The 13,013-nt window shown below is 41.5% G+C and overlaps 1 protein-coding gene across 3 annotated transcripts; it reads right to left on the bottom strand.

The window, feature by feature from the left end:
• Positions 1 to 3,247: 3,247 nt before the first annotated feature.
• ints13 (integrator complex subunit 13) lies at positions 3,248 to 10,568 on the bottom strand. 3 transcript variants are annotated; one of them, XM_030720487.1, is made up of 19 exons: positions 10,393 to 10,568; positions 10,107 to 10,279; positions 9,502 to 9,752; positions 9,308 to 9,382; positions 8,976 to 9,178; positions 8,059 to 8,139; positions 7,781 to 7,871; positions 7,508 to 7,636; positions 7,150 to 7,173; positions 6,223 to 6,307; positions 5,987 to 6,079; positions 5,546 to 5,635; positions 5,217 to 5,395; positions 4,974 to 5,138; positions 4,680 to 4,834; positions 4,357 to 4,587; positions 4,040 to 4,170; positions 3,674 to 3,809; positions 3,248 to 3,490 (listed from the first exon to the last, which is right to left on the bottom strand). In XM_030720487.1, the coding sequence occupies exons 3-19, from the start codon at positions 9,724 to 9,726 to the stop codon at positions 3,454 to 3,456; spliced, it is 2,130 nt and encodes a 709-aa protein (XP_030576347.1). In that variant the 5' UTR covers positions 9,727 to 9,752; positions 10,107 to 10,279; positions 10,393 to 10,568; the 3' UTR covers positions 3,248 to 3,453. The 3 variants fall into 3 exon arrangements, with proteins under 3 accessions (XP_030576347.1, XP_030576346.1, XP_030576348.1); XM_030720486.1 differs by having other exon boundaries at positions 10,107 to 10,568; XM_030720488.1 differs by lacking the exon at positions 7,150 to 7,173 and having other exon boundaries at positions 10,107 to 10,568.
• Positions 10,569 to 13,013: the final 2,445 nt, after the last annotated feature.

Here is a 13,013-nt window from a genome sequence, read left to right as displayed (position 1 = left end):
TTTTATTTTGATCTCAATTAGCTGTAACAATTACAGCTACTCTTCCTGGAGTCAGTCAAACATAGTGCTCCTTAAACAATGTCTTTACAAGCCTTCACCATACCACCAACACAGTGACATAATTTTACCAAAAAAATAAATAAATATGCTATGTTCTTTCTTTGAGCATTTTTATGCTTAAATTGTTGTTGTTTTTCCTGATTTTTGGCGTGTTTTCTGGTGGTAGAATAAGTTGAGTTTATTTTGCAGCTTATCTTCCTTTTGGTAAAGGGATTTTTCCAAAGACAGCTAGAAATGAGACCAGCAGAGAAAACAGTAAAACAGCTGCAACACTCAAAAAACACTCCTGCTTCCACACACACCAATTCCACCAGTCAAAAAAAAAAAAAAAACAGAGTGCAGCTTGTCCATCTTCAGTCATTTGGACTAGCGGGCCACTGTCTGGGGGATATTTTGATCCAGTGGCTCCCCCTGCTGCTCTGAAACCATACACTGCATTCTCCAGTGAACAGACCCAAAGCCGCCCTAGAGCCTTCATTCCTATTATGTGGCCTCTGTGCTAACCGAGCTGTAAATATTTATGCCTCACACATCAAAAGTCACCTGAGAACACAGTGGAGATTGTTCTGGCCTTTTTGGCCCGCCATTCACATGACAAGAGCATTGAATTGATTTTCCAACATTTGTCATGTTTGACTCAAGCAGGTCACACCTTTCATTTCATCCCTCCAGCCTCCCTTCAGGGGAGGATTGTACCAAGTCAAATGAGTTTGCATCTTTGTTTTTAGTGTTAATAGAGGACCTGCGTGTCAGCAGGACTTCGAAAATAAGCCTCCGTTCACCGTTCAGAGACTGCCTCTTTAGAAGTGATGGCATGACTTGCATACTCCCTCTGCTTGACTTGAAAGACTTATCTTTGAACACTGAGTCTGAAAGAAGGCTCACCGGTTGGGTGAGTTGGGGTAACTGTTCCCTCCGGTCTCTACATTGCTGGTTTTGAGAGAGAAAACACCAACTCAGTTTGTCTAGACACCTTCAGCTGACCTAATGATGTGGTTGATGATGCATCCTGAGTTTGCTGAGATATCAAATCCTGATTTGTCCCAGATGAAAGTTAAGACACATTTTGGATTGTTTCAGAGTACTGCTGACATAGTGGTAACTCAGTGAACATCTGGAAACAGCTGAGTAGGTGGTGCATCGTTTGATGAATTTTGAAGGGGAATTTTGAAAACTAAACAGATGTCATCCTTATTATCATCATGATTGGAAGCTCTAGGCATTCCCTCTGATGGAAAACAGCTAATTTCAGCTACTGCGTTCTTCAACTTCCATCTCAAATAAGTACTGACTGTCTGTGTGTTTTGAGCAAGGCACTTAGCTCCTGCTGTGGTAGTGGAGTTTGTGAGCTGTACAATAATGCAACACCTGTAATGTGTGTGTGGATGTTCAGTACCAGTCAAAAGTTTGGACACACTGATTCATTTGAATGGGTGAGTAGCTTCTTTAATAGCTCCAACAGCCACCATCTTTGTCGTTTCCGTGATGCCTACTATTGTTATAAGTTTAGAGATATTGCACAAATGCAAGAAAGCAGTCCTACATTTGTTTAATTTGAGGCTCTTTGTCAGAGGAGCCACAGTATCCAGTGTCATACACAGTGAAGCTGTAAAGCAACTGACGAGATAATTAACCTCTGTGGGAGCAGAGTTTCGTTTTCTGCACGGCAAACGGCATTGAAGAGCATAATAATGGAGGAATTATATCTTTAGTTACAGCACTTTTTGAAAGACGCCTACTGAAATTATATTTATTCCCCACTGTGGTGTAATCCATTATTGTAAATTTGGGTTTGATTATTGTAAAAAAGATGAGGGGGAAAAAAAATCCACCTGTTGTTAATGTCACAACACCACGGCAGCTGAAGTAACACCCCCCTCGGCTACTTAACTAGCCAGAGCAATACCCCAGCAGTTTAACTGACCTGCTAACTCTGATTAAAAAGTTTTTGAGACATGTACATCTACAGAGAAATTAGTCAACATGAAATTACAAGAGGAACTATGAGAAAATATAATTGTGAAAATATAAAAACCGATATTTTAAAATCATGACTGTTCATGTGCTGCTTTGTGCAAAAAATAAATGATCATACCTGATTTTAATTTGGCAGCTCTCTCCTTGTAAGTAGTTTGAGCAGCTCTGTGTGTCTTCTCAAAAGTCTTGTTACCACCAGCCAGACCTGAACACAATGTCAAGCTTGCACAATCTCTCACTCAAATTTAATGTCTAGAATCTACTGTTAAACAAGACTTTCCGGTTTAAATACCTGGATCTCTACAGCATTTGGTTTGAGAACTGAAGAACCCTTTCCGATGAGAGGTGAAACATCTTCAAGAAACAAAGAGAAGCGGGCACCCAGGTGGCTCAGTGGTGGAGCAGTTGATGACATACATATGCCGCAGGAGGCGCGGGTTTGAGTCCCAGCTCGTCTGCATATGAGGTGCCTCAACAAGCAATGCAAGCAGAACCCTATTATTTAAATAACCAAATTCTGCAGAATAAAGTGTTAAACTTTGAGTGCAGAAGAGGTAAGGTGATGAGAATACGGATGAAAGTGAAATTAATTTGGATTGAACAGGTATACTTGGTGTGTGTTCTGTGCTCTAGTACATGTAAATGGCGGCAGGTGCTCACCTCGCAACCGGAGGGTCGCTGGTTCAACTCCCCATTTGAGCGCATGCTGTCGTTGTGTCCCTGAGCAAGACACTTAACCCACAATGCATAGGTGTTAATGTTGGTGTTTGGTGGTGGTCGGAGGGGTCGTAGGTGCAAATTGGCAGCCACGCTGCTGTCAGAGTACCTTGAAAAGTGCTATATAAGTCTAATGCATTATTGGTAGTAGTAGCTGCAACTCCAGCAGCGTAATAGACTTAACAGCAGATTAGAATCAAGTCTAAAAGTATTTATACATTTGCATCCCCAAGTGAAAAAACAAATTCCAGTCACAATGCCATGCACAGTTTTTGTGCTTCTGTAACTTAACAGCTGGGCATCATTCACTGGTTTTAATAAGCTGCCCATGAAACTTATTACCACAGCAGAGAATCTCACTTTTAAAACATGCTGTAAATAAAAGAATCAGTGACAACCCACCAACACCCCTCTCTGTAACTCTGGTGACAGCCCAGAGAGCAAGCAGCAGTTTTCGGTGGAACACAGTAATTTGTGCAAAAGCAAACTGCAATGTTCTCTACTGGCAGCTTTTATTGTGTTACACAATATGTGAACAGCATATCTACAAAATTAGGAGTAAAAAAATTAGAAATTCCTTGTTAAGAGTTCAACATCTATTTTAATTGGATGTCCTTGTTTGAAGGACATCGGTCTGAAAAACACTGCGGTCCAAAATCTCATCCATGGAAAGGCTGACGCACTGGAGCTGTGGAAACATCATCTGGAGGCCTTCCCATTTTCGTGAACATCCATCCTGTAAACAGGGACAGTGTCAGGATTGGTGCATTATAAATGTGATGTTGTTTGAAATGAAAATGAAAATACAAAGAGACTCAGACAAATATTTTACTAGATTTTATGTATCTATAAATAAACAGGACTCACAAGAATGGCACACATTCATTAGAATGACACTTTGGCAGCTGACTGAACGTACCCGTTCTCGTCTTTGAGGTGCTGATACAACTCAAACTTGTTGTTCACAGAGCTGGCTCTTCCAAAAAACTCTTGGTGCTTCCTGGAATTGGCTGCAGTGATACGGTTGCTCCACATGGTGAGGAGTGAGACAGGACCTGCAGACACAGGGAGATAAAAATAAAATAAATAAATACAGCTGTTTTTACTCAGTATGTTTCTTTAAAAAAAAGTTTGTGTGGTGTTATTTTCTTTAAAATTCTAGGGAGTTATTGCTGGAAACACCTTCCATGTACTAACAAAAAGTGGTAAAATGTCAAATTTATGGAAATATGCCAATGACTTCTCTTTCTATTCTTAACAGAGATGAGGTGACAGCTGCTGGTACCTTTCGCTCTCTCCACAGGCTGAACTTCCTCTGAGGTCAAGCGAGGCTTCTTGTTGAGTGGCTCTGGAGAGTCTGGGGAATCCTTGATCACCTCTGACTCCTGATCTTCTTTATCCAGCAAACCCTTTAGTCTTTGAGACCGTGGAGCATAAATCACATACATTAATGCTAGATTCTTTCCTCTCTTCTTTTCCTGTTGTATTCAGTAAGCTCAATAAATAAAAGCACAGGGAGGAATAACAGACTCTAAATACAAATCTTAGAAGATGAAGTTTATTTTCACTAAAACAAACTGAGGGTATTCAGGCCCTACTGACCTCTCTGAGTCCTGCCAGCTCTTGTCGTCAGCCTCCTTGCTGCCATTTTTCTCCGTCCTGTCTTCCCTCTCCTCTCTCTTCCTCCCTCTCTTCTTCCTCTCCTCCTCCTCTGGAGGTTTGCTGCGGCAGGCGATGATGCAGTCCAGGACTCGCTGGTGTCTGTCAGTGGCTCCGGCGTGAGTCTTCACTAATGTTTCCAGCTCATTCCACATTATACGGTACTGCTCATCCCTGGAGGTAAGAATTATGTGGAAAGACTTTTGCCAATTTCTGCTTGTTAGCCAGGACTAGGAGGTATAAAATGATCAAATCTGAGTAAATACCTCTTGGGGCCTTTGCCTCTAGATCCTACTGTGGAAATGGGGAGTGGGTCATTCTTTCTCTCCATATCTACCAGGTTGTAAACAGTCTTCTGGCAGGTGAGCACATCCTCCTCAGTCAAAGTCTCTTTCACTATCAGGTTAGCCAGAGGAACCACCTAATAGAGAAAAGCAACAACACAGACACAGAAATGTTCTAAAGGGTGATGTGGGCCAAGTGGAAAAAACTAAATCGCTGGTAGAAATAAGAGAGATTGCTGAAATCCAGGAAAACTAGTATTCCAGGATGGTGCTCACTGCCTGCATGTTGAAGATGGTGGTTTGGGAGATGATCATTGGCCAGTATCGCGTGTGCCGTTCCAGCTGAGCTTTCGCCCTCTCAACTGGCAGCTTCCCTGAGGGATCATGGGAAGATTCTGACACAGGAGTTAGCCGGTTCTCCCTCATAAATTCACCAAAATCCTGAGGAAAAATAAAACCAGTTAGGATCAGATTAATTTTGCTGAATATTTTGACACCGCTTATGCGAGCGGTACATACAGTGATGCGGTAGTCTGTCACACGGCCTCCGCAGCCTTCACTGATGGAGGGCGGGTCCTCTAAGGTGGAGCGGTTGCTGTTGAGCACGTGCAGGAAAATCTCACCTCCGTGGCTACTGAGCATGTGGCTAATGACCTTTGAACCCGACTTCCTCGGCTGCTCCAGCAACACAGATCGACCTGTTATCAGTCAGTAAGATCACAAATTATAACTTAAATAACTGGTCTGCACATCAAAACTGATATAAATGCCAATCAGCACGCAGGACCAGTACCAGAAACACTACTTCACTGAGGAAAAAAAAAAAAATTCAGATGAATCCAGTTTACCGTTAAGGAGAAAATTCGTCAAACATGACGAGGGCCGACTGTTGACGTCTGTGGGGGAGATGCGATAAGCTCCTGTGCAGTAATGTAGCTCTGAGGAGGGGGAAAGGGGAAAAAATGTGAACAACAAAATCTGGCTTCAAGGTCTCCTTCACTGACACTGAAAATCTTTTTTTTTTAAATAGTAAAATGCCTCAGTTTAAACATCTCATATCTGATTCACAGTAGAATACAGAAAACAATCAGTTTAAACATATGTTTGCTATATTCTACTGTGAATAAAATATGGGTTATGAGATTTACAAATCATTGCATTGTGTTTTTAATTTAAATTTTACACAGTGTCAACTTTTTTGGAACTGGGCTTGTATCTGCAGGGTGCTGCACATCTAAAACCTTTTAAATGAAGAAAGTCAGGTAAGCCTCTGATGTGATTTTGCCCACCTATGCTGTTTGTTCGTGGAGTGCACCATTTCAAAGTAACCGTCTCCTTGAGTCCATTTTCTCGAGTGCTGGTCCCCGCCATGTGTAAGTCTCCTACACAACACAAAGACAAGAAAGAAGACATCACCAAAGAGCCTTGTGACAGCCTGTTGGCCTGTCCAGGTTGTCCCCCACCTCCCAGCCAGCAATAGCAACCCCCCCCCGGAATGAGGCAGATGTGTAGTATGAGCACTCACCACTTTTAAAGAACTCGAGGTGGGCGTCTCTGTGATGCAGGAGTTCAACATCATAATTAGCTGACGTGTTTGCATGCTGCTCTTCCTGTCCATCCGCAGAGACAGTAACAAACACGGGTCAGCATGCAGTCAGCTCTTAAAAGGTTCAAACTCTCTCAAATGCACAAGCACACAGCACTGCTGATTTCATGTCCCAAAGGGCAAATGATTACAAAGTAAAAGGAAAATGCTCATTCAGTGACCCAAGTATGTTTTCTTCTCTTTACTTTAATGTTTAATCTAAACATGCTTTAATTAACTCTTATGTGTTTAAATCTTTTGGCTTAAGCTTGATAATAGTGCTTGATTATTTCTGAAAACTCGCAATGCTCCTTTAAAATGAGACAACCTTGTACAGTTGGAAAATGGCAGTACAGAGACAGCTGAAAAAGCTTGAATCAAGATTTAAGGGATAGTGTTTAAAAACTAGTTATAAAAACAGCACAACGGACCACACTGAGACACTAAATGGAAGATCTTTATCATGGGAAGAGAAAACGTGATAAAGGGGCGGACAGAGGGCAGGGGAATGTCTTAAAGGCATCTACACATTGACAGCATTTAATAACTCAGAAGAGGCAACGCTGGTCACAGATGTTTCCACTTACAAACACTTGAATGCAACGCTCAAAATCTGAGGTTTCCTTTTAGTGTTTGACATAAACATAAGCTCTCTAATCAGAGCAAAAATATTTTCCCACAGTTCAAATTCCTTTAAGCTACATTTTAATTTTGCACTTCCATGTGAGACCAGAGTTGCCCGTCCTTTATTTGAGCAACTGTCACATCAAGATAAATTCATGTCCCTAGTGCTCAAAATATACACACTAAATGATGCAAACTCTGCCCCCTTCCTCAGTTTGATGTGTGTGTGATCAGAGTACTAACCTGTTCGCAAACATTTAATGTGGGCTAGCAAAACAGAAAATACAGCATGAAACCAGCAGCAGGTTCACAGTCACATCAACATGCAGATGATATAAAAAAAAAAAAGATGAGACTAGAGTCTTATGGGTTATTGTAGTGAAGGAAGGACTCGCACTTAAAGAATAAGCAAGCAAAAACAAAATATGGATATGAGTGAAAAAAGAATAGTGGAAAAAAAACAATCAGTCTAATAAAAAAAAAAAGTGAGAAGTTTACTGTATTTTGAATAAGACTCTACATATACTAGCAGCATGGAAAATTAATATTTGGCGAGAGATGTGCAAGACCAGATAAAAAGCAGGATGAAGGTTGCATTTACCTTCATCGGGATGTTCGTTATGGTGGTGGAGGCCAGGTCAAAGTGCTGTTGGACCAAAATGTTGAGTTTGGTGGCCAGGTGCCTCCCAGCACGAACACTGTGCACCTCACTGGTGAGCAGAGGAGAGATCTGAGACACAAAGAGAGGAACACAGTGAAAAATTGGAATGCGATGTATTAAATGGGGTTGGGGTGAAATCCAGCATTATTGTGTTTCCACTTTCTCTTCTGATTGATTTTAATTCAACAGGACCCTAAACGGCTATTCACCCACCTCTTTCTTGGGCCGGTCAGACACCAGTGTGTCCTCACCCTGTGGGTAGATGTGAACTAGAACCAGGTCACACTGTTGGATGGCCATGAGCCTAAAACCCACAACAATTAGTTTAAAATGTACAAGGGGTTTAATAACTTCCTACAAGTGGAGATTTAGCACAAGATCACGGCAATAAATTTCAATTCTACTTTTAGTCTGAGTGATCAATACCATGTTCAGGTTATTTTAACCAAGTCAGGATCATTTGAGCAAGTCTTTCTTTGCTGTATACTAACCTGTCTGAGCCTGCTGCTAGCTTGTTTTGTTCTAAAATTGTTTCCTGGATGTAGTCTTCCAGCATGCGCACATGTGTGTCGCTGCACAACAAAACAGAAAAAAGCAGGAGTTAATAATGCGCTTCAAATGACGGCACGCAAACAATTAAAATGGCAAGTGCATCAAAAAATACATGGCTCCACAGAGGCACGTGTGTTTGTAAATCTGCCAACAAAGTACAAACTTTCCATGCACTGATTCATCTGCGAATTCTGAACATGCCATGAATGTGTCTGTCTGCGAGTGTAAGACCGAGAGTCTTGTTACATTGTGTTACCTTTGACAGAAAGCAACACATTTTCAGCCATTTTTATAAACAAAAAATTTCTTTTAAATAGAGAAAACAAAATCTTAATTGACAAAACTGGTTAAAAAAAATTGCCATTGCAGTGCAGGAAGAAGCCTTGATTAAGAATGCCCTGGTGTTTGATCATATTTTACTGCACCAACTTCATCTCCAATTTGCAATCCTAAACCAGAACACATCTCTGTCTCCATCTGTCTCTCCCTGTATGAACACTTGGTCCAAATGAAATGACTCAGAGTGCGTCTGTTCAGCATCTGTTTTGATGCTTTCAAACCTCTCTCTCTCTCACTGAGCTTGCGTGGGAAGGACAAATAGTTTCCTCCAAGTGACAATGAATGAGAAAACAAGTTTAGGAAGCCTGGTTACACCTCACTAGTCTGCTTGTTGCACCATGTTTTGCATGTGTGACAAAACAAGTGTCTTTAGCAGATAAGCTTTTTGTCACTGTGTAGTAATCTTCACACAAGTAAAGATGAGAATGTAATTATGGGAATATCATAGGACTCAAACAAAATATAAGGTTAAAGGACTGAACACATGGCCTCTGTTGATGTCACAGACAGCGTTTACCTTTTAGCATTAGTTAGGCAGATAATACGGCCTCTGTTAGCAACTCTGTCAGCTGTGTCCATCAGAGCGGTGCGCTTCTCATGCTGCAGCTCTGTGATCTTACACAATGACTCCACTGCAGCTACCAGCCCATGCAAGATGCTGCAGCACTCTGGATCCTCGCGAGGGTTTGGTGGCCCAACAGCTGCCAGAGCTGACATGAGCTGTGAAGAGAGAGAGGAGTCACCGAGTCGTGAAGGGAACATCTCCAAAATGTGACAAAGTTGCCTTTAGATACCACAACTACAATTCAACTCAGGCAGCTTATTGCATTTAAAGGGGTAATGGATTACCTCGTGAGTGCTCTGATCTTCCCGCCTCCAACTGTTCAGTATGTGAAACTCTGAATCACTCACAATGTAATTAACCTGGAAAATAAAGAGGTGGCAGAAACTGTCAGTGGCTTGGGTGGCATCAAAGGTGCACAGCCAGCATATCCAGTCTTCTAATTACATCATTTAAATAAAAAAAGAAAGCAGAAACTAACAAGTTTGTCCTTTGGATAAACGTCATAGAGGATCCGGCAGTACTCCATGGAACACTCCACAGCACAGGTCCACAGGGACTTGGACACCGGGGCCAATGGTATTACCCCTTGAGCTCTGCTCTTTGTCAGCACATCACACTCCACCTGCTGACGACTGGACTCTGCCATGTAGGGACAGTGGTCCACTACGAAGACAGTCTTGTGTGCAACTGAGAACATCTTCATTTTTCAAACCTGTAGAGCGTTCTGAACTGTAAGAAAAACAGGAGAAGGTAGGAATGTTAAGGATATATTTTTATATAAATTGAAATTCAGTGTATGTAAACACACAACAGTCAATCCCATCTTTTTCTGATGACACATTAAAAGGAACAAACCATTCAATGATGTGAATATCATATGGCGTTTGTAACTCTCAGTTCTCAAAATAATAGAACACCTACATAATCCAGATGTTCCTAGAGTCAAATAAACCCCTGCAGTCTTAGAACATAAATATGAGCTAAAATCAGGGGTAAGCACAGTTTACTTTTTTTTTTTTAAATAAACAATCTGTATGACTGTTCACATTCATATTACCCGGTTGTCTGTTTATGTTCACTCACCTGGTGAAAAACTTGGGAAGGTAACGCTTCCCGGTTAGGAAACAACCCGAACCGTCTGAAAAGCTGCGGCCGCTTTTCTCTAGGTCACGTTTTAATTGTTAAACCCGTTATCCGCCGAGCGATGGTCCCGCTGTGTTTCAGGACATGTTAATAAGCGAACGTCCAACGACCTGCTAATAAAACATACCACGGCGTTAGCCTGTCAGCTAACACTAGCTGCAACCATTTGCTGATTCACGTTCATGACCGGCCGATTAGGCGTTTAATGATAGCATGTGTGTAATACCAGGAAAAACGTCTTCTAAATTAACCCACTTCCAAATAGCCGCTGTCTAGCAAATTTCTTTTTCTTTGCAAACACTTAGAAAAGAAAGCACAAGCAATACACTTCAAGGTGCTACAAGCTAGCAGGTTTGTTATTGGCGGAAATGTATTCAGTCGTGTTCCGCCCCTTCTTCTTCTTTGGTGTTCTGACAGAAGTGGAGCTGTCTTACTGCCACCGTCTGGATTCATTAGCCACACCCATAGAAAGTTTCTGGCGACCAAGCAGCGAGGCTGCGGGCATCCACAGTGATTGCAGTTTATCTTGTTATTCAAAAAAAAAAAAATTCCACCCCCGTGGGAATCTATGGCACTCCCTAGAATGATCTGGATAAAAGTTGTGAAATTTGAAGGAACTATTCATGAACACTGTCTCCCTACAGCATGTAAAGAAAAGATGTTCCTGAGTTTCAGTATCTTTTTGACAAGTAAACAATCAAAGGCAAAGTTGTTCAGTTCAAGGCTTCAAAATGGGACACACCAACCATCTTTGTATCAATATTTCATACTGTATATGGTAAACACCACTCTGTGACCCTGAAATGGAAAAGCAGAAGAAAATGGATGCATAATATTAGTATACAACTGTCACATGTCAGCTATGTGGCAGTCAGAGTTGGACCCAAGTGCAGGACGTATCATAACTCAAATGCAAACTTAACTTAATACAGCTTTAATGCTGAAGTCACTTACAAGATTCCAAACTACCCCCCCCCCCCCCCCCCCCCCCGAAAAAAAAAAAAAAAGCTAAATCCAAGGCAGGGCCGGAGTCCACAACAACGCAAAACCTTGCAGACAAAAGGGGGACACGCAGGGAGCCACTGGGGATGGCCAAAAGCGGCACAGGTTTGAGACGCCTGCCTTGGGTCTTGTTCTTTCAGCTGTTCCCTTTAGGGGAGGAGCGGATCATCTGCCCCCTATGCCTTGCATCCTCTTCTGTCACGTCAACCCTCTGCATGCTCTTCTTCACCACGTCCATAAATCTTCTCTGTGGTCTTCCTCTTTTCCTCCTGCCTACCAGCCCCAGTATACCCACTGTCCCTCCTCTGCGCATGTGAAAACCATCTCTACCTCGCCTCTCTAACTTTGTCTCCAAACTGCTCTACCAGAGCTGCCCCTCTGATATAGGCTACTCATGTCTACTCCTGTCCCTCCTGCTCACACCAAAATAAATGTTAGCATCTTCAACTCTGCCCTTACTTTGTGTCTTAAAACGCACTTTCAGAGAAAGGCCTTTGTTGGTTTTATTTGAGTTTTAACTTCCTTTTTGGATATTTCCTAAAATATCTGTTTGATTTTTTTAGTGTTTTTAATTTTGTCCAATATTTTTATTACTATGACACAGAGCTGCATAATGAGCCTAAAAATCATGCCCTATGTGTACTGTGTGTGTGTGTGTTTCTGATCAGATAGGGCTGTCCTGCCTCACCTTACCTTTTAATGTACACAATTTCTCTCCACCCATATCCAAAATACCACCTTAAAAGGAATTTCCATTGTGTACTGAGAAGTTGTACTGAGCCAACTCGCAGATGATACTATTTTATTTTTAGATAGTGCCAGCCGAGTGTTTATTGCTCTTAAAACAATCTTTCTCAGCTGCTTCTGGAAGAAATGTGAGTTTCATCCCCTCAAAGGACGCAGCATGTCCCAACTCTGTAACATTCCAGTCATGGAGGAGGTCACTTATGTGGGGGTTAGCACTGTGAAGATGTTCAAAAAATCTTCCTTTGATTATTGATAAGACACTACGTTTAATCAATAGCTGCAAAGACATCGCTCTTTAAAAGGCTAGTACTTCTGAGGAAGGCAGAATGACTGCCTAGTCTCACATACGGAGCCATCCTCCTGTTTATTAACAAGCCGCTCTGCAGTATCATAATGCGGTGTTATTAAAATCTTTGAGGACAGATGGATAGATCATAGAACTGACACACCAATTCTGGTTAAATTGAGCCAGCTATTTACCTACAACATCTGGTTCATTCATTTAAGTAAGAGAACATATGGAACTAATGTTTTTGACAAGGGAAAGAGGACTGAACAGGAATGCTGCCTTTGGTAAATAAATACTACAACCCATTAGGCCAACTGGACCCTAAAGAGAAACATTAGGTTGACCCAACAACTATAACGTGTGTAACAATTCATTTATGAAGTTCTGTGAACATGTTATCTCAGCTAAATGGTAACATAAATGTCTGTGTTTGCCCAGCTTTAAAAAAAAAAAAAAGTTGAGTAAACTCAAGCTGTGCAACTTATTACTCAACTTTTTTTATGTTGAGCCATCAGATTTTTTTTTTTAAAAGTGTGGGAGGGGACACAAATAACTGTGAGTGCGTCAGGCTTGCTGATTGCTGTGGGCCAAACAGTGATTTCCTGGGGGGGGAAATGATTGCTGTTTTTTAAATTGTTGTAAATGACTTTTTGACAAATAATCTGTCAAAAATATCTCTCATGAATGATATCAAGTCATTTTGAGCCAGAAAGAATATTCTCATCACAGAGCAGGAGCTGCAGTCCATGACTTATATATATATCCTTCATTTATATCCAGGTAAAAAGTCTCATTGAGATTAAAAATGT

This window comes from Archocentrus centrarchus, chromosome 23 (genome assembly GCF_007364275.1).
Source record: "Archocentrus centrarchus isolate MPI-CPG fArcCen1 chromosome 23, fArcCen1, whole genome shotgun sequence".
NCBI classification, from domain to species: Eukaryota; Metazoa; Chordata; class Actinopteri; order Cichliformes; family Cichlidae; genus Archocentrus; species Archocentrus centrarchus.
Note: the sequence above shows the minus strand (reverse complement) of the source record. Positions and strands in the feature narration are given on the sequence as shown.

What these genes read in the sequence shown, in the direction of transcription:
- ints13 (XM_030720486.1), bottom strand. Translation starts at nt 9,726, where the DNA reads ATGAAGATGTTCTCAGTTGCACACAAGACTGTCTTCGTAGTGGACCAC. An exon ending in TGCCTAACTAATGCTAAAAG is followed by an intron (nt 8,140 to 8,975) that starts GTAAACGCTGTC and finishes TTTGTTGTGCAG; the next exon opens with CGACACACATGTGCGCATGC. An exon ending in TCCACGAACAAACAGCATAG is followed by an intron (nt 5,636 to 5,986) that starts GTGGGCAAAATC and finishes CCCCCTCCTCAG; the next exon opens with AGCTACATTACTGCACAGGA.